This window comes from Lygodium microphyllum, chromosome 18 (assembly GCF_053477565.2).
Source record: "Lygodium microphyllum isolate KBCC chromosome 18, Lygodium_microphyllum_v1.1.10, whole genome shotgun sequence".
Classification (NCBI taxonomy): Eukaryota; Viridiplantae; Streptophyta; class Polypodiopsida; order Schizaeales; family Lygodiaceae; genus Lygodium; species Lygodium microphyllum.
Genome location: NC_141152.1, coordinates 22,653,424 through 22,674,660, shown reverse-complemented (window position 1 = coordinate 22,674,660; position 21,237 = coordinate 22,653,424). Strand labels below are relative to the sequence as shown.

The following is a 21,237-nucleotide window of genomic DNA, read 5'->3' as shown; positions in this document are numbered from 1 at the left end:
AATACACATAGCCAATATTGACCACCGCTTTTAGGGGCAAACTCCCTTCAAAAGGCTTCGAAAAATAAATCAATGGTAGTTATGGTTCCCACCTCTAGGCCGTGATACCATATGGAAACTCTTCCTTTGAGAGTCATATTAAAGAACGTCATTAGATATCCTTCATCATGGATGCAACAATTGAACATCAACTTTTGGAACTCGTTAATGCACAATTCCGCATCCTCCTCCACTAACCCAATAAAGATGGGCAAGGGGAAACCTAAAGCTAGCAAATCCACTGTTCCAGTCGGTATAGCAATAGGTTGTGCTGCCATGGTAACAAACAGATTCACTACTACTACAGGGGTTCAAACAACCGGAACTAGAGGTCCACTCAAAGTGGAGGGACTGATTGGAGGGGGGGAAGAATTAGAGCTTCGTCCCCCTAATGGACTATGTGTCGAACTAGGGTTATTAAAACCCCGCCCTTGCAAAGCTATTGGACCACTCCTTTGCGGAGAGTACCTTATGTTTATCTTAGCCCGCCATCTAGCTCATTCATCCCTTTCTTGCTTTTGGAGCTTCGCTTGACGCTCTTGTGAGTCTTGCTCACTAATTTCTGGCATACACTAGAAAATAGGTCCTAAAAGGCACGGAAACCGCTACTTGTAGGCAGCTCCTGGCAAATGCACCACCTTGTCAAGACCTAAAATGGGCCCAACACTGGCTCTCTAGAACCTCTTAGACACACAAGACACCCCACACGGCCTTGCGGTCAAGAGTGTTTAAGGGACATGCTACGCTAAACTCTAATATCGATCTTGCATTTGTAATAAGACACAGTCCAACGTTTTCCCTCCCCTACTCCTTAGAGGGAGATCCCATACAAATTGGCATAATATACAATGTATCACATACGTAGGAGGCAACCTCTCAGCGCAGAAACACCGTGGCCCCACAATAGCTCTCCTACATCTCGAGGATTGGCCCCTTGATGTGCTGCTCCAACATAAAGAACAAACGTACAAGCTCCACTCTTTGATTTTGAACGATCCAGGAGACTTCAATATTTCCTTACCAAGCACTTTCCCCAAGAAACGATCGTTTAGCCTACAGTAAGGGTATCCTTACACGCTCCGCGTTGGTCATTATTAGGCAATCAAGTGCTATGCATCCAAGTTTTATACCATGTGGCATGCAAAATGTAGAAGTTTATGACCATTATGCGAAACCATTTTATGATTAGAAATCAGCCACATGGTGTGCAAAGATAATTCTTTAATGATTTTCGGCCTACTCGTTATTGTTGCATTGCTAGAGACTAGCACCGAGTTTCCTTGTGCTACTACTCTCTTTAAATTGAAATTATTATCGGCCTATATGCTATGCATAAACCAAATGAATCAACATTTAATGTATTTTTAGCAACTAAACACAATCACAACTACTCTCTCCCCCTAATTGTCTAGGTTTTGCTTCGTTGCATAGGTTCAAGGTTCATTTGTATGTCATTTTTCATATGAAAAGCAATAAAAACACACTAAAACATACAAACAAGGATTAATCCCCATGCCTCAACTTTGCTAAACATCCATAAATATTAATCATATTTTTTTCTAATTATTTATCATGAAAAACCTTTTTTTTATTTTTCTCTATTTATTTTTTCAAGAAATTATGAAAAAACCAAATTGTGAGCTCTCACTCATCAAAAGCACTCAGTCTCACTTTTATACTCGTTTTTTATTCCATGGGAACTCAAAACACTCACTAAAACCCCCAATTTCCATGATTTCTTCAAAAATCGCACTTTGTGAGTTTTACGTGTTTTGAGGAAAATTTACTTGTCATCAAAATTTTATTTTTCTTTTCTTTCATTTCAGAGATAACTCAACATATGAAACCATTATCAATCATTTCCTTCAATTATCTTTCATCAAACGAAGAAAAATGACACTTACTCATAGAAACCCGCATGTTTAAGGCGCGTATCCGAAGATTGAGAGGTCACCTACACTTCCCTCTTGCCCCTGACGTGCTCTCTAGCCCTGATCTACGTCCTCTACTGCTCCATCATCATCGTTTGCTTCAAAAACATAATCACTCCCCCCACCCTCTTCTCTCTTTCATTGATGCATGTGAACAACCCACAAGGAGGAGAGAGGAGAGACAAAGACTAAAAACCAGATTTTTCAATTCTTCACCATATTCTACAAAATTACAGCCATCTTGCTCCTCTCTAAGAGTAGATCAACAATCCCTCTTCCTCTCTCTACATTCCTGAGGGGATGCAAAAAATTTTGCACCCCCCCCCCCCCCCCCCCCCCCCCCCCCCCGCGGTTTGTATGAAAAAACGTTTTTTTTCCTTTACTAAGAGCTTAATCTTTAAACTTTGACCCCGTTCCTTCTTTTGGTTTCACACTACTGTGAAGTGGATTTTTTGGTTTTCGGTCCCCCAAACGAACTGGAATTGAAATCCGTCTGGACAAACGACTTCGTGACATTGAACTCCATCGTCTTGGCCTTCCCCATGCACTTTTCGGCTCTCAGATCCAATAGCTGCTTTATAATGCCAAACCTTGCGAGGATTAAATGGGGGATCAAACGACTTCCGATCGACGAACCGAGACTTGCCTTGGGTTCTTGACGTCAAAATGCATCGAGGACAGCCATCCGCTACCGTGATTTTTCATAAAAATTGGCTCTGACGCATCACGGCCATGTTTCTGCTTCAAAACTGACCCCCCGAAGTGCTTCCAATTTGGCTCAAAACCACTCCTAAACTCCAGCTCTCACATTTGTTGCTCAACTGGGTGTTTTTGGTTGCCTAGCTTAAGCATTACTACCAATGCAACATCATGAAAAATTGGATAACAAGGATGTGAAATGTGTCTTTGACACTAGTTAAAGTTTTAAAAGTAAAGATTACAAGCTATATCATCCACAAACTAAGCTTGTTTCGGTTAGTCACAATATTGTATTTGTGGAAGATGTTGTACGACCTTTACTTTGATGCACTAAGGAGACGTATGTACACTGCTCATGGGATTTATGTGATAGTTTTTTCTCTCTTTTTAATTGTGGAAAGCTAAATCTAACACCAAAGGATGCAATTTTTAAACCTATGCACATTTCTAAGAAATACATATATCAATCTATTTTTAATGTAGATGTGAATGAAAAATTGAGAAGCTTCACACTAAGTTGAAATGTTTAGTGTAGATCTTTCTCTAGTTGAACTCTTTCTAACTCTCATTATGTATCTTATGCATCAAATTGTTATGCATTGATTGTTTTCGAAATGCGTGATAAGAATGTGCTAGTTTCTTTGAAGGGACGCAAATTCAAAACATTATCATGATTCCTATGAAATATAATTATGATGCTATTATAAAAAATGGCAATTGGTCCTTGTATGACTTGCCTCTTAGAAAATTTATTTGGAAGTCAATTACCTAAAATAGAATATGCAAAGAGAGACCATTGTATAATATAAATGACTAGATTCTTTACAAGAGCCAAAGTAAGATAAGAAGAAAGGTGATTTAGAATATGTTGGCTTTCTGATTGTAGGCATGCACAGCCATAGCCCAGACAAGGAGTTGCTTGAGAGCACATGATGTAAAGTGAATTGAAAAGTACAAATGTAAAATATTTACAAGACTACATTTAGAGAAAATGGACATATGTATTCAAATGAAATTAGAAAACCTTCTATTGAGGGAAAAAAGTATAGAATGCCTCCATCACACTGAAACTCAATGCCCAAATAATGATCCAATAAGCCCAAATATAACATGTCAAAAATCAAATCCAAATTGACCGTCAAGTCGACAATATGTATCTCATTAGGACCCATAAGTGGCATCTCACTGATATAAATTGAACGATTAGTGTAAAAAGGGGATGTGGAATAGGAGAAGGGTTGACGCTCAATAGATCGGTAAAATGGTTATAATAGTATGGTTAAAAAGTACTCTTCCACAAACAAAAGTGGTTTTCTACATACAAAAGCATTTTTGACATAATCAACTATTTAGTAAATAAGAATAGTAAAATGTGTTGAGATGTGAGCAAGACGTCAATATAGATCTCAATTCTTGGAATCAAATCCATTATGGATATAGAATATAAGGTTGGCAATACTACTAAACTAGTTATTTACAATAGAAGGGCAGCTATGGCTATCAAGTTCAAGGGAATGGCTAATCTCCTCCAACCCAAAACTAGTAGTAAGAAGCTCAATCAACTCTGATATAATGATAGGCACTATGTTGAGAGTATGGGCTACATTTTGCACCATTCCTTGTCCTGATCATACTCCTCTATGTTGTACATTGCCTACTATCACTTGAGACTCTATACTAAGCTGCAATCTAGTTGCTCTGAATAGTTAATATAACTTTCTATTATGAGTGAATCTTGAGCAACCCTTTGGTAGGTGGATGCTCCATTTAAGTGGAAACAATCTTCTTCACACTCTAGCATAAGATCATGGTTCTATCTCCAAATATTCAACTCCCCAAGAAGGTAGGTAGGTGCAATCTTGCATTTTTGTGACTAGGTGACCAACCAAATTTGTGGCTATATAATATGATCTAGAATTCCAATACGAAAAATCCAAAGGGTCGAGATTTAGTACGTAAAAAGATCAAAATTTCATACTTACTCCTCCAAATGTTTATGGTTGGATATGGAGATATCAATTCTACAAAATTGCTTCCAAGAAAAGTGGTAACTAGAATTTTTTGCTTGATTAAAGGAGACTTTTCCATTGTTCATGCCCATGTGTTTTGTATTATCAAAAGTGCACTAATAGATCAAACATATGATCTAAGGCACATATTTTTTCATCATATTACCATTATCACATTATCCTTGACCTTTGCTAAACGAAAAGCATTCTTCACACCTTAATAAAGAGATGGTGTGATTTTGTATACTTCAACAATTAGAAGTATATCATTTATGACTATTTACAAGGTGCTTTTAGTTGGACTATTCTAAAAATTGCATGCAATCTTGCATTTATGGATCTTCTCATATCAAATCCTAGGAGCTTGTGTTAGACATTATAATACCTCCTTCAATCTGCACACTTTACTTTCTTGCACTTTTTGAATGAAATCATAAGATTGAAGTACATATACATACTCGTGGAAATAACCAATCAAAGATGTAGATTTAACATCCAAGTGATGTACATTCCAACCATTATAAAATGCTAATATACAAATGCTACAAATTGTCTCTTGGAAGCATAGGTCTTATCAACATTTCAATTAAAGCCACAATTCCCTTATGTGATCATAAACCTTTGCCAGAAGTCTAGTCTTATAGTGATCAATGTTACCATAACTCTTAATTTCAACTTTTAAACCCAATTAGTACCAATTGCATTGCTCATCTAATAATTATATAAAGTGTTGATGTTATATTATAGGGACTACTCCATACCATGTATCTAAAGGTGATGTTTCAATATCACAACTTTTAATGGTCATTTGATATTTTAAGTTCTTCAAAATACACTAATCAAATTTTACTAAGTTAACACACATGAACATTAATTCACTTTGGGTCATATTATAGTAATGTACATTTGATGGGTGTTATGCATGCCAATTTGGCATGTGGCTAGGTGTCTATATGGGAGTCAGGTTGCTCATTTGGGATGGCCTATCATCTAGGGCCATTGTCATGATGCCTATATATAGGGCTCCACTCCTTTCCATTATATTTTATCATGTCACATGGAGAGGGAAATTGAAAGTACTACTAGCCTTGCACATGCTATTATGCATGTGGTATTGTCCTATAGATTTCATGCCTCCCTATATGGATTCCATTACTCGTCCATTTTGAGTTCTTATGTTCTTATCTCAATGTTCATTGCATCACTTTTTATGTTTTTTGTTTTCTCGCTTCCATTTGTTTGCACATTCTCACATGGTATGAAAGGATTAGAATATTCTATTATGGTGGTGTTGTTGTGTTCACACTACCAATCTCACATGGTATGAAAGGATTAGAATATTCTATTATGGTGGTGGTGTTGTGTTCACACTACTTTTAAGGCTAACTTGTTGTCCCAACCCTTTATCTTGTATTGACAACCTATCCACCAACTAGGACACTTGCTTTAAAGGTTGAATGACACATTCTCTCTATTTAGTGAGCTAGAAACCTTGGGATTTGATTGTTGTTGTTATCATGATGGTTGGCATCACTATCATGAAGGCTTCTAATATTGTAACCTACTGTTCTTGACCCTCATTAACCTTGCGTTTTGTTTTGGATGGGATTTACCCTAGAGGACTATGATAACTTGTGTTTTTCCTAACCTGCCCATTCTTACACTAGGATCTTGCTTTTTCAAGTTGAGAGATTCTCTTATGTTGGTTATTGTGATCTCTTAGTGCACTCACTTCATTGATGTGCTAGTCTCTATGTTTCTTAATTGCTTATGTGTGATTGAACTATGTGTGAGTTGTTGTGATTGCTATGTTATTCAAGTTAAGTGACCACACGTGCTCTAGCTATCTTTATCTCTTCGTTCTTCATTAGTCTCTTTCATGTCACTATGTCCATTTTATGACTATTCTATCTAACTGACTTGAGATTTTCTCACCATGGTCTAACCTTTATTCTTTAAGGTTTCCTTTTCAAGCCTAGAGGGTGCTTGGGTTTGGTTCTCAATTGCAAGGTGTTCCTCTTTTGCTTTGGACCATGTATTGAGTTTTGCAAGTTCAACCCACATTTCCAATGCTTGTAGAGGCTTATTCACAAGATGGTAGCTTTAGTGTTGCTTCATCAAAGTTTCATGGTCACGACTTCTCAATGCATGGTACAAAGCTGAGTTGGTGTCATGTTGCTCTAGTAGTGGTCATGGTGTACATGTTAGAAATGGAAGCTTACTTATCAAGCACCATGGTTAAAGTCTTGCATGTGAGATGTGGCATTTTCTAATCTCCTCTATTGCAAATTTGATCCTCCATGTGTGTAAGGTTGTAGAATCTTGGTGCATAATATTATAGATTCTTGGCAAATATATTGTATGGGACCTAGAAGCTTGTATGTACCCATCATTGTGTATTTTATTGTGTGAACCACCCATTCTCTAAGAGAGGATGTAAAAGTGTACAATTCATGGGTGTTGGGCAAATTTAGATTGGCCCTTTGTTGGAAACCTCATCTTGTTGTCCAATGTATCATCCCAAGGTCTGCATATGAAACTCCACCGCTCATTGTATCAAATCACATTGTCTAGAGAGGAGGATTGGAGGCATTGATGGTCGTCGTGGGGATTAGTGCCTGCGCAATTTGCGCTACACATCTCATGCTTTTATATGTGGATTCCATTTGCCCATTCATTATCCATTGTTGAAGTCCTTGAATTCTTTCACTAATTAATTTGTTAATCTCTATGCTTTGTAATATCTCAACCCTATTCATTTTCTTTTCACGCACTTTCCCTCTTCATTTTCCTCAACACTATTTTGAGCATGTACTTTTGGTCTTGTAACACCCAAATTTTTTCGGCTATGTGGTTTCTCAACATCATGGATGCATATCTAAATTATATCCTAGTAGAGCAAAGCATTTAACCCTTGACTACATTCCCCTCATTAAGATTATGTCTCAAATATCTATGATACTTCAAATACACATTATCACAAGAGCATATGTACCAAGTATGAATTTTTCTCTCCAAAAAAGATGGACTACATGTACATTATATGTAGCTTCTGCTTATTGTACATATTGAAATAAAATTTCAAACTCACTGCTAATTTTGATGCTTTAATATCTAAGAATAAATCAAGTGTATCTAAGAAAAAATGCAAGTAATTGGCAATGAGGCTATGGTGGATGGTTAAGATTATATGGTCTCTTCTATCACTATCTCTAATTATTGATTAGGCATGAATTATAAGTCCATGGGAAGCATCAAATAACCTATATGATTACTACTAGATGAGAACTTCAAAAGTGGTTTTTCATCATGTCATTTCTTCATTATGGGTAAAGGTTGACATTCATTCATTGTGACATCACAATGTTAGAGGGGAAAAACTCTAAAAACCGTGCAAAAAAGTAAGCTTTCCCTTAATCAAGACCACTTGTGTGAACATGTATGACAAAATATTCTACCCTCTACAACCCCAAGAGAGGGCTTGTGATATCTAATATTAGATGTTATAGTGTGTCCATAGAATCAATCCCTCACATTGTGTGTTTTGCTTGTACATTTGTAATACTCCAAGTACTTTATTTCATATTTAAGAGCTTGATTACCTACCCACTATTTTGGCCAAATAATCTAGATGTTCAAGGTCTTGTAGTCCTCATGTGCAAGCTTTGGGCACTTCAAAATCCTTTGCATATCAATATATCATAAGGTCTTTAAGATCTTTGGACACTCTTTTCTTCAACTTTCGACCTTTATTAGCAAGTAGCCTTAGTCTTAACAATATTGTTTAGGACAAACACCACCTCTTCTATCAATGTTTTGGGCTATGTCCAAAAGGGGCATAGCCTTCATAGTATATTATATAATACATGTATATATACACACATGCATTCTTGCATATGTGTATGTACAAGGTGTTCGCACGTGTGTAACATTATATACACACATCCATCTACACTAGGAAAATCGCTTGAACTAGCAGTCCAGCTTAGCCAAGCCTCAGATCCCAAACAAATTCTGACCCATACATTTGCAATGCATGAACAAAGAAAGGTTGAGATGGAGGTTACGCAACAGTGACCCATGAGAACTTTCTTTCTTAGGATGACACATATATTCATTGTATTCTACTGCGTGATCGATATATACTTGACTCTGTATATAAGGTAAAGGGGCCAATAGAGTGTCATCTAGCCGTCTTCCATTATTTTAAAAATTCTAAGTGAGTTGTATAAATATTTTTTAATGGTCAAACTATTTATATTATATAGCTCAAATAAAAAATATTAGGATATCTTGATATTTTTATCAAGTAGCCTTAGTTACAAATGAAAGGTTCATTAAAGAGAGAAAGTGACGGGTCAATAAAGTGACACTCCGGGATGCATTGCTTTAGGGCTTTACAAAATCTAAAATATAAAAGAATTTACATGGCTCAATTGTTTGTTGACTTAAGTTAAAATTATTTATAATTTTAACAAATTCATATTATATTATTAAGTTGCTAAAAAAACCACATCTTTCTTGTAAAATTGTCACTCAATTGGGGTGGGGTGTGTTTTCCTTTTGGAGGGCGCTACTTTATTGGCCGCTTTACCCTAACTGCCATGTAACATGCAAGTATGCGCATGCCACAGCCTTTCGACATCTCAGCCCCTTCAGTAACCTCTTTACTCGTAATAGCTGCAGCCAATAGGATTGTTTCTAAGCTCTTAGCGTTTAGTTTGCGGTTTCTCCTCAGACAGTTGTATCATACTACAGATGGTTGCAACTGATGGTCTCATAGGTGATTTTGGCCTGTTGCAGACGTTAATAAATGATTTCATTCTCTCTTCCCAAAACTACTGTTACACTGTTCTCCCACTGCACAATGCCGGTGATAGCAATGTTAAGAGTTGCCATGTTGGGGGATGTTAAATCGATTGGGTGGGTTGCTTTCAAAAACGTCTTGAGCTCCCTCTACTACTAGAAGCACCTCTGTTAGCTCCACCACCCCTGTTGTTTCTGAACTCCATCTTACTGAAATCCAGCTTGTTATTGTCCGGCTGGACCCTTCTAGGGTTGTTGGAGAACCTGAGAGGGACTACTGGCTTTAGATAAGACTGGCCAGGGAAATGCCTCTGCGCCTTGGGAAGGCTTGCCAGCTCTGGAAGCCAGTGCACAACATACTCGCCATCGGGATCATAGTTCTGGGCCTGGCTTGCACACAAGATGATACACAGCAAACTCAGCTTTTTTCCTTACCAGAACACAAAACCAGAGATCTACCCTGACCACGTACCTGTTTTGGTATGCTGAAATACCGATCCTCCCTTGGATCATTACCGACCCCTGTAATTCATCCAAGTCGTCATGTCAGTATCTCAGTGGTGCTCTTAACTCTCATTCATATTAGTGCGATGAAATTCATGTAGTAGCACTCACTATTGTGAATTCAGTAGTACATAGTTAACAGGATTTAGATGTTTCTGATATCAATGCATAGAATGCTGACAGATTAGTGATGCTTTGACACCCAGTGATGCATAACACCTCAAAGTTGGAAAAATTGCTGGTAATGCAGTTCAATAATATCAACACTTCAAGTTGTGAGTTCAGCAGTAGAGATCAACAGGAAGACACTGCTTTCTTTATATGTCTCTGATGGTTCTTACCAGCACCGTAGGTCCAGTTCCCATAATTGGAGCAGGGATCATAATCAAGTAAGCAACTCTCAAACCATTCCGCTCCTTTTCGCCAATCTATTCCCATGTCTCTCACTAGAAACGAGCAAACAATCTGCACAAGTGACGGTTGATGAAACATAGGTATAAAAAGCATGCAACCTGACTGAACATGAGCACACTTGCAGTAGATGCTGTTCACTTTAGCATAGACAAGAGTTCTGACCTGGCGTCCCCTATTTGACATAAATCCAGTAGCCATGAGTTCCTTCATGTTTGCATCAACTAGAGGGTAACTAAAAGAAATGTACATGGTATGAGAAGCAGAACAATCTGGAGACTTGCATGGGCACAACTATCCACAACTCACATAGACATAGTTTATCCACTTTATTACCCAGTTGTGCCTGTTCTCCAACATTCAAAAAGCTCGTTGTTTTGGCCCCATCTGATGCCTTTTACCCTTCTTGGACCCTCTGTGTAATTATCAATGATGATGTTCCAAACATAAGCTTTCGTGTACTGATGCAAGTCGGAATAAAGAATGTGGGATGATTGGCTCTTCTACATGTGCTCATACAACAAGAGATTTCTCTCTAGTTTATGCTTGTATTTACTGTCACAACTAACAGATGTGCTACTCACCCAAATGGAAGATTGCATTTCCATATTTTATTGACAAAAACCGGAAGTAGTCCCTCCAAATAAGCTCAAACAGCACCCTGAAAATGGAAAGAGCCACTGTCAAACACTCATATAAGTGGCACACACGTACAATTTACACAGTTTACAGCAGCAAATTACCAGTAAGTGGAATCATTTGCAACCCTCTCTTTCTCATAGCGCTTGACCTGATTGCAGTTGAAGTCAGAAAGTTGCAGACCTTCCAAACCATCTTAAACGAGAGATCCTATATTGATACACATACCTCCTCATAGATGAAGCGTGGGGAAATGAAACCTAAAGCCAGCCAAGGTGAAAATTTTGTAGAATAGTCTGCACCCAGCATTCCATTTCGGGTCTCTTTATAGATCTGCAGCTTGTCCTGATAAATGCAGAAAGAAACAAAAATAGACCAGTAAAGTTGTATCAGGTAGTCTCCGCTTGCCCCCAACCTACCAGAAAAAGAACACCCTTCTCCCTTCCTCCTGTCACAACATAACCTCCCACTTACATATGACTCGAACCAAGTAACTTCATCCACATATCTTTCTAACCAACTGAGCTCATCCACGTATTTGTCTGCCCTCGAAACAAACCTTGTTAGGATAGATCCTCAGGAGCATTCCACTAAATCCCAATTCTACCTAGAGCACCTTCTACAGCTCAGCACTGACGGTCAATTTTAAGAAAACTGTAAGAGAAGGGGATTTAATAATAGGGAAATACTAGCTACATTGGCTGGTCTATAAGGTGTTAGGGACTTGATTTTTGACCATCAGATAATAATACAAGTCTCCTTTCATCTTCACCTCTCTCTCCCAGCTTTCATGCTTCTTCCTCTCTCTTTGTCTTTCTCTCTCCTTTTCTAGTCTTTCTCTCTCCTCGTCTCTCTCTCTCTCTCTCCTGTCCTCTTCATGACAAGTGATATCAGAGCTTCTCAGGTTCTTGATCTAATACACAGGTACAAATATGGCAGGCAGCATTGGAGTGACTAATGAACATTTTCAAGAAGAAAACAGGCAGCATTGAAGGCCAGTGGATATTTCCAAGAAGCAAGATAGGTACAGCATTGAAAGACCACGGAGAAGACAGCATTTCTTGGAAATTTCACCATGACCAAGTTGGAGGCTCATAGGACTTAAGAGGGAACTTTGACTACAGCTACTTTTCAAGGAAAGCTTCTTCTTGATTCGTATTCTCCCTTTCCCTCTCTCTCAGCATTGCATAAGCCTCCATAGCCTTGCATAGGCCTCTTTCTTGGCCAAGGCTAAGATTTGTGCCAAGGTTGTCTTCAACTCCAACATTTTAAGGAGGGCATCACCTTGCCATCAAACCGGACTCTGAAATTCTTGCCTTCTCCACAATGGCCACAGTTCCCCTTTTGTAGAGCGACAGCAGTAACTAAGAAACCAGTTGAGAGCATGAAGTTGTTTCTTCCTTAAGGCTAGCTTCTAGAGAAGCCCGTAATGCCTCTACTTGGCTCAGTTTGTTCTGCAGTGCAGAAAGCTCTTTCTGGACCTCGATGAGTCGACCTTGGCCATGCTCTTCTTCTGATTCATACATCTTCAGCTTTGCTTTCAATTGGCTTACTTCTTCATTGAAAAGACTCTGTAGTGATTGTAGTTCATGGCGAAGCATGTTCTTCTCAGACCATGTATCGTCACTCAATACTGAAAGGATCAAACAAACAATATGTGGACATTATCCACCTTGCTGCGAATTAAAACCAGTGTGTCATTTTTGGCGTCCACAATGACTCGCACTAATGGATCGATTCAAGACACTCTCGACCTCCGTAATGCCACGTTGCCTTCACTCTAAAGAGCCTGGCAATTCTCCTGAGACTTTGCCTGCTCCGGAGTAGAGAGTTGTGGAAAGCACAGAGGTGGAGTTGGAGGAGGGGGGTCTACGCGGTTATGGCTGCAACCATTGGTTCAGACCAAGAGAAAGCCGAGGGTGATTAGAAAGATGGATTCATGGAGATGAACAAGGACGGAACTTTAGATGTACAAAACGCCTGGCGACAGCATGCATCTCATGGCATGTCGCTCACTCTTCTGCACAGGTGAGCTTGCTGCTGAGGAGAGCAGGGAGCTACAGAAGCAGGAACAAGAATTGAACTCTCAGTCAAACACAGATGAGAGTGTGTTGTTGATTCCTTTCATCGCAAATTTCAAAGTTTAAGCAGTGCATTCTCAATGCTTGAAGATGCCTCATTTGAAGAAGTATCTTGTTGGTTGATAACAATAGTACTACCATGATTTCTTCTAGTAGAGATTAGACATTGTTCCCACAACTGGACAACTTCCTTGTATCTTCGAAGCAAAAATAAACTTGTGCTTTCATCTCCAAGAGAAACTCCGAGAACAAATTGATCAAGTCCAAAATTGGAATCACCATTCACAATATGAGTTGAAGCCTTGGGTGGCCTGGAAACACGAAACACGAAAGGGTATGCAGCATTGTTTTGGCCCCAGTTACATCTTGATCCTCTTTTTGCCCATATCTTACTGGATCGGCTTCACCAAGTTTTGCAATCCATGGTCAAAGTTCTTCAACAGAAAACTTGTAAGATTTTGACTCAGCAAACATTATTTCTGAGGAGTTAATCCCATCAGCAGATGCTTCATTAGGATGTTGTGTATTCCCCTCTTGTATACATGTCTCAAGAGAACTTCCTGGCCTCTCTTGCTTTCCTAAAGGGGATCCACATTTGGCCATTTTGGCAATCACATTGGCAATGCTCTCATCTGAAAGTGGGTTATTAGTGGCTTCACGTCCCACAAAACCATCTGCCTCTCTTGGCTTGCATGTTGTCTTGAGGAGCTTGTGCCTACAAGAATCTTTGAAGAAGGAAGCATCAAGAAGCCCGTATTTGGAGCGTTGGAGAGCAACCTTGGGACATTGGCCACTGATTCTCAGCCCTTCTTCATTATCAAAGAGGTAATTGACTCTTGAACTCTCTTTTATTTCTATCCTATTGCTGAGCCAAAAAGCCTATTGTTGAGAGAGATTCAAGTAGTCAATCATGCATTTTATTGAAGGTTTCAATGCTTACATGCTGTCGATTCAATCTCAGTCCTCTCTTAGGCTTCCTTGCATTGAAAATGGTCCATTCTATGCTGAAAATTCTCACTACTGTTTACTGATTCCCTCACCCTAATCTCTTGACTTGTGATGATTGTTTGAGCATAAACTAATCCCTAAAATCCATTGTAAATGAGGTGAGATAGCAGTGAGTCACTGCCCGGTAAGCCCTCTCCCTATTCCCAACTCAATTCCGTGCACTTCATGAAAAGAATTACTTACAAGCTCCCATGCATAGCATGCTAATTGTTTAATTAATAAATGTCTGCCATGTATACTCCCGGTGAGAAAAAAGCCCGATGCCAGGTGAGGTGGCAAGACAAAAGAGGGGTGATCCCCCCTTGCCATCAAAGACCCTGAAGAGGTGCACAATCTGGCCCGAGGGGCACTTTGCCCACCTCTTGGTGATCCGGAGCCCGAACTTGTTTGCAGGTGCAGAGATATATTGGGGACAGTGAGAATTGGCATGTCATGATGATACCATTGATGTCTATGACATATTGATATACTTGGGATTATGCCACTGATGTATATGGCATATTGATGTACCACTAATATACTTACAATGATGTATGACTGAGAATCAATGCTAAAATGTATCTTTAGATACACATGCAGTCATGTATGCAGTTATGACAGTGAATGCAACAAACAGTGCATATATGATACTCATATGTGAGTGGCACGGTCTTGGGAATGATCATTCTCATGCTCAGCAACAAACAGTGCATGTATAATGCTCATATGTGAGTGGCACGGTCTTGGGAATGATCATTCTCATGCTCAGCAGTATAGACCATGTGTATGTATGCTAAAGCAATGTATGGTGCCATGGGAGAAGTGGTTGTAAACATACAATAGATAGGGGACCATATTTCAGCTCTCTTGAATTCCTACAGGATGTTGTAGACATTTTTAGTTAGTTACAAAGGTAAAGAGTGAGTACCAGCACTAAGAGCAGGCTCCAAAGAGTGTTTGCAGACTTCAGTAGCCCTCCCTATCAGTTTGGCACTTTAGTTGGGCACTACCCATCCCTTACAGGCCAAAACAATCCCCTACTGCTCTCAAACAGGGGTGCAGGACTGCATAAAACAGCTACAGATTTGCTGTTACAGAATTTTCTGTACTAAACGTGTAGCAGCGTGCTTATGCTCAATTTGAAGAGAACATCCTTGGCTTCGACTTGATCAAAAAAGTATGTCAATCGGAGCTTCCTAGCTCAAGTTGCGGGCAAAATAGTGATAGGTGGTCTAATGGGACTGCATCTAACCATGGCAAGGAACAAGGAAAAAACCAAGGCCAATGAAGATGTTCAGCAACAAATCAAGGATGCACAAGAACCAAGGACTGGCATGCTGGGAGGCATAGGGAATTGATGGAAGGCATTGGTCAAATGAAGACCACTATGGACACCCTTGCTGCCCAGTTCACTAAGTGGATGGAATTCCAAATGACGGAAAAAGAGCAAGAAGATCAATCACATGTACATGCTGAAAGAACCACCTTCCCATCAATTAATGCAAATTCTCATGGGCATTATGCACCCGATGCTTATGCTTATGGCCAACATGTATATGCTGATGGTACATACTATGACCTGCATGCATCTTGTGAATATGGACAGCAGCAACATGCAAACAAACATGAGCAATATGCAAGTACATCTAGACAGCATGTTAATGCTTATAGATATGATGTACCATGTCATAATGCAGAGCATCACTCCATTGAACCTTGGCAACAGAATGGCTATTATGGGCAACATGCTTATGCTTATGAGCATCCACCTTTTCAGCAACATAGTCATAATTATACATGTGAACCTTTCTTAATTGAGCAGCCCGGTTCTTATGGACATGACAATAATGGTCATGCTTATTAGTACTCTTTTAGCTTTGATCAGCAGCAGCAAGTTCATAACTGCCATGGTATCCTATATACCAATCAGTTTATACCTCATGATGAGTTCTTTTCCAAGTGCTGATGATGAAGAAGAGAGCAATAAGCAAGCTAAACAACAAGACTGGGATAATGAGCAACATGATCAACAGGAAGATGAGCAAGAAGACCAAGAAGATGTACAAGAAGGGAATAGTGAAGAGCAAGATGTACAAGCTGATGACATCTTAGCTGATGAATCACATGCTGAAGGTTTTAGACTCTTGGAGAAACCTCGTGATGATATTCTTGAGCATCAGTTTACACTTAATCAAGGTTTACAACAACCATTGAACGCATTTGATAATGAGTACCTTGATCACGGTTATGATGACTGGCATATGTCCGATGATGATATAATACATGATGTGTACATACATGAATATGAAGATAGCATTTGGCTTCCCTATGATCCGGGAGAATATGGATGTGATTATGGACTTGATTATGGAGATACTTCATTGTATCCATTTGATCCGAGTGGATTGGAGTATGTGGTTGATGGGCATTCTTTTCTCTTGGACAATCATTATGACGGAATACCTTTTGATCCAAGAGGATAATGGATTGCTTGGGATCTCATTTAGACTAACATCCATCTTTTTTTGGTAGACTCTTTTGGCTGAAGATTGGTTATTTATGGCCATATTTTAGTGCAGGGAAGATTGCAGACAGCTCACTGTTTTACACCAGATTTTACTCTAAACTTTGAGCAGCCAAACCCAACCTATATGGGCTGAAAGCACTTACCAAGAGCTCCATTTTGATGTGTAGTGTGCCTCGATCGGAATCTCTTACAGAAAGTTATGACAGATTTACTACAGCAGGGCCCTGTAGTAAACAGCTTGCTGTCCACTGTCTGCAGCTCGCATTTACTTAAGATATTTGGGTCAAATTTTCATTTTTGTAATTCCCCAATAAGGCCCATGTTTTGTACATACCCCAATGATCCATCATACGCAATAATACCACTTCATTCATTAGTATACCCCTGTAATAATACAGTAGAGTAGTACTTTGATCTGCTCTTGCCCAATTATCATAAGTGCCCAAATTATTTTTTAGGGCAAAAAACCTTCGTGTGGGGATGGAATGTTAGAGAGAGGAATTTAATAATGGGGAAATACTAGCTACACTGGCTGGTATATAAGGTGTTAGGGACTTGATTTTTGACCATCAGATAATAATATAAGTCTCCTTTCATCTTCACCTCTCTCTCCTAGCTTTCATGGCTTCTTCCTCTCTCTTTCTGCCTTACTCTCTCCTTTTCTAGTCTTTCTCTCTCGTCACAATTTTTCTCTCTTCCTGCAATCTTTCTCTCTCTTCTGCACTCTCTCTCTCTCTCTCTCTCCTTCTCCCTCTCTCCTGTCCTCTTCATGACAAAAACATTACCGTAGACATGCTATGTGTTATGACATAGGTAAAGATTAAAAGCAGATCCCTCTTTTTTCTCCCTTTGATTGCTGAATTGGCTCCCTCTTTTGTCTCTTCGTAGTAGTTGTATACGACAAAATACATCCCCCCCACCCTGGCCCCCTTCCCTATTATCCCATCTCTCCCTTGTAACTTTAATACGGTTGGAAAGACAATCAACCATACATAAGACTATCCAGCCAACATGCAATTCCATCTACCTAGGAGAGTCTAAACACTCAATCCTACATCTCTAAACACCCAAAACCATGGTTGAAGCTTCTCTTTTCCAATGGTCCCAAAGAAGAAAACTCCCAATGTAGTATTCCCTCAATCCTTGCCACACACGAAGAAATGCCTGATGCAGAATCAAAAATGAAGCGCTCATTGTCACATGCCATAATCCCAAGGATTTGTTCTTCAACTTCCAAAGGCCCTCTAAGGATGCCTCCAAATATCAAATCTTCAAACGTCAAACGTTAATGTGACATGGCCTGCCAACCCAAGTTAGAAAGGTCATACCTTCCAAGTCACTCAGCATAAATTGAATACATGCGACAATGTCTCCATTCAAGTCGTATAGAACATACAATGACAGTAATAGCGGTTTGCTTGGCTGGTTACCGGTCCATGATCCTCCACCAAAAGTCTCTACAAGAATGCTTTACCTTGAAATACGATCTTTGAAGTCCAAAACATTTAGCGATGTGGTAATCCACCAGCATCATCAGCATTTGAGCTTACAACAATTATTTTGTTCTCAATAACTCAATGCTTATGTCGCACCATAAGATTAACTGCATTTGCATATCTCGCCATAAAGGCTTTCACTTCTTTAGACCTCAAAAACAGTTGCTCCATGATAGCTCCCCATCAATGAGAGAAATGGGGCCTAGAGTCTCAACACAATCTCAATCAAACAATCCCAATGAGAGGAATACAATTGCTCCGCGGTAGCTCCCCGTTAATGAGAAATAGGGCCAATAATCTCGACACAATTTCAATCAGACAGTCCCAAAGAGGCGTGGAGACTCTAGGCAACTTAATTCTTGACCATGACTTCTCGAAAGTTAGCAATCGGACTCTGCAAGGCAGAAGAGCATTTTCAAAGTGCACAAGTCACAGCCTTGTCATTTTATTAACCTGCTGTCTAGAGTCAGATGGGCTGCATGAGCACTCTAAGGGCTTCTGATCATGTTGATCGTGAGAACCAGAGTCATCTTCAAACAAACATGCAATAGTCAACCTTGATATTTCTAATAAATGAATTTATCCTCAAGGGGTAGAGACTCAGACAAAACAACCAATGCCTACCAATTGATCGAGTTTTAAGTGAGTTAAACTAGCCAACTAAGTCCCAGCCGCCAACAGAATTAGTTGCTTTGCTAACCTGATTTGCAGTTCTCTCAAGGTAGCTATTGTCTCCAATCACGACAAATGCTGGTTAATCTTCACACTCAGATAAATTGCCTCCTCACCTTTGCTAGACCCAACAAGCAGTACAACTTGTCCTTTATCATGAATTGCCTCCATTCTCTTTACCATGCTTCTATTGAGCTAAAATATGCATTGCTTGCTGATTGGCCTCTTAAAGAGCCCCAAAACACACTAAAAATACTCTTTTAGAGTAAAACCCTAAAACGGGAAGCGGTTCGAGAGAGTTCAGTGGAAACCCTAAAATGGGGAGCAGTTCGAGAAAGTTTAGTGGAAACCCTAATTTTTGGGGCGCCCTTCCACATCTATAAATAGACAGCTGCCCCCATTCTGCCATCATCCTTGTTTGCAGGTTACACTAGCCCACACACCCTCTGCTACTGTTGGCGCCCAGTTTCCAACCTACAGCCCGCCTCCATCTGCTGTCCAGCCATCATCGACTGCAGTCACATCATCTTCAGCCTGTCCATTGCTGTAGGCGACAGCTCTCAGCTGCTGGCGACTGCTCCAAACTTTCCCAGACTGCTGTTCACCCTACTGTCCATCATCTCCACGGTCAGCCAGCCTATGTTTTCAGCATTGCAGGCCCTGACACTCTCAAACACTGTTTCAGCCTGCTGTTTACAGCAGACTGTGCACAGTTTCCAGCCCCCGATCGGTGGTACACTGCGTTTACCACTTTCCAACCTCCAAACTACTGCATTTTGGTGACCAGCCTGCTGCCATTCACTATTCAAGACTCCTACACTCCGACCAGTGGTCACAAACTTGGGATCCGTCTTCGGTGAACGTCACACTCTGTATTGCTCTGCCCTTGAGCACACTGTACACTCTTACATTCATTCACTTCAAAGTTGTGTTCTCTCTCTCCCTTCTTCTGTTTGTGTTTGAGTTTTGAGTTTTGCATTTAGGGTTTGAGTTTTGAGTTTTGCGTTTAGGGTTTGAGTTTTTCCCTCTGTGTCTGTGTTTGTGTCTTTGTGTTTCTATCGTGGTCGTACACTTTGTGTGTCCTCAGTGCAAACCCTAGCAGTCTTCTTAACATGGTATCATAGCCAGTGCCCTTGTAAAGAGTATCCTACGGATATTGTTGAGAGCTAGTCTTTGTGCAAGGTACACCTTCTTGGAGGCCCTGAGACGGCATTATGGACTTGGTGAGGAGAGCGACACTCCACCTTCACCAGATTTCACTAGCATGACAGAGGAGGACTTTGAGGAGTACTATCGCAACAAGTACGGTGATGTTTACATCCCTCCTACCAGTTTGGCTACCACATTCGGACCGGTTGGTGAGGCTAGCCACCTCTCCGATCATGGAGGATATACGGCATTTGGAACGTCTGGCGATCCATCTTCATCATCTCCGCCAGGTCCAATGTCAAGTTTGTACAATTCTTTTGTGTTGCATGAATCAAAACCCTCGCATGTTTCTTCTTTTGAGGTACAGGATCCGGATGGCTTTGCATATGTGAACTTCAATACAGGGGGCTCACGAAGCAGACAAAATTCAAGTACATCTACAGCTTCTGTTTCATTTGAGCATATCACACACACTTCTCACTTCCCATCCATCCCACCCTCTTCTATATCACACCTTGATCATCTCTCATCATCTTTCCAAAATCTTAGATTACACTCCACATCTACTTCACACACCCTAGGGGTTGGATCTTCCATCTCCGCTCCTAGCACCTTTTCCTTCTCCACCCCATTCTCTACCTCTTTGCACCATGGTACTTCGTTAGGGGGAATGCCACCCTTTAACACAGTGCCTCTCACCTTTCAACAAATGAGCACACCCATAACTCCTAGGTTGACTGTGATAGGCATCCCCCTCACTATCCCCAACTTCACATCTCCCATGACCACTCATACGCAAGGGTTTCCATCCTCAGCTTATGGTGCGTTTTCACACTCTCCTTGGGTTACACCTACGTAGGGATTCCTATCTTCTGCTCCCAGTGTTCCCATCCCACCTCCTTGGGTTCCTCATGTGGCTACCATGCCCATGCCTAGTCAACCCATCCCTACCTATGGATCCACCTTGCACACTATCCGCATATGCCTGGTGGGCACTTTGGGGCCCATTCCCAAGTGTACTCCACTCCCCCATCCTACCCCCACTACACTTTTTCACACTATCAATCTCCCAGCATTGCCACTCCTGTTGCAACAGTCAAGAATGCCTTCACAGATAAGACACATTTTAACGGGTCAAATTTCACTACTTGGTCAAATTTCATGCAACAAGTGCTTGAGTCTCAGGGTCTTTGGGACCTCGTCATTGGTCTAGAGCCTATGCCGGACCTCGACTAGCTCACCCTGCCTACATCCGTCAATGGAGAGTCCGCAATGCTACAGCCAATG

The 21,237-nt window shown here is 40.3% G+C and overlaps 1 protein-coding gene across 2 annotated transcripts in view; it reads right to left on the bottom strand.

Annotated features, from left to right (window-relative positions):
* Positions 1–9,054: 9,054 nt before the first annotated feature.
* Positions 9,055–21,237, bottom strand: part of CRY3 (cryptochrome 3) — a 38,034-nt gene continuing 25,851 nt past the window's right edge. For both annotated transcript variants that reach the window (XM_087698475.1, XM_087698477.1), the window contains 8 exons: positions 11,267–11,383; positions 11,143–11,189; positions 10,984–11,060; positions 10,736–10,814; positions 10,565–10,634; positions 10,330–10,453; positions 9,957–10,006; positions 9,055–9,870 (listed from right to left, as the gene is read on the bottom strand). In XM_087698475.1, the coding sequence (XP_087554601.1) occupies positions 9,613–9,870; positions 9,957–10,006; positions 10,330–10,453; positions 10,565–10,634; positions 10,736–10,814; positions 10,984–11,060; positions 11,143–11,189; positions 11,267–11,383 (822 nt within the window). In that variant the 3' untranslated portion in view covers positions 9,055–9,612. The remainder of the gene's footprint in view (positions 9,871–9,956; positions 10,007–10,329; positions 10,454–10,564; positions 10,635–10,735; positions 10,815–10,983; positions 11,061–11,142; positions 11,190–11,266; positions 11,384–21,237) is intronic.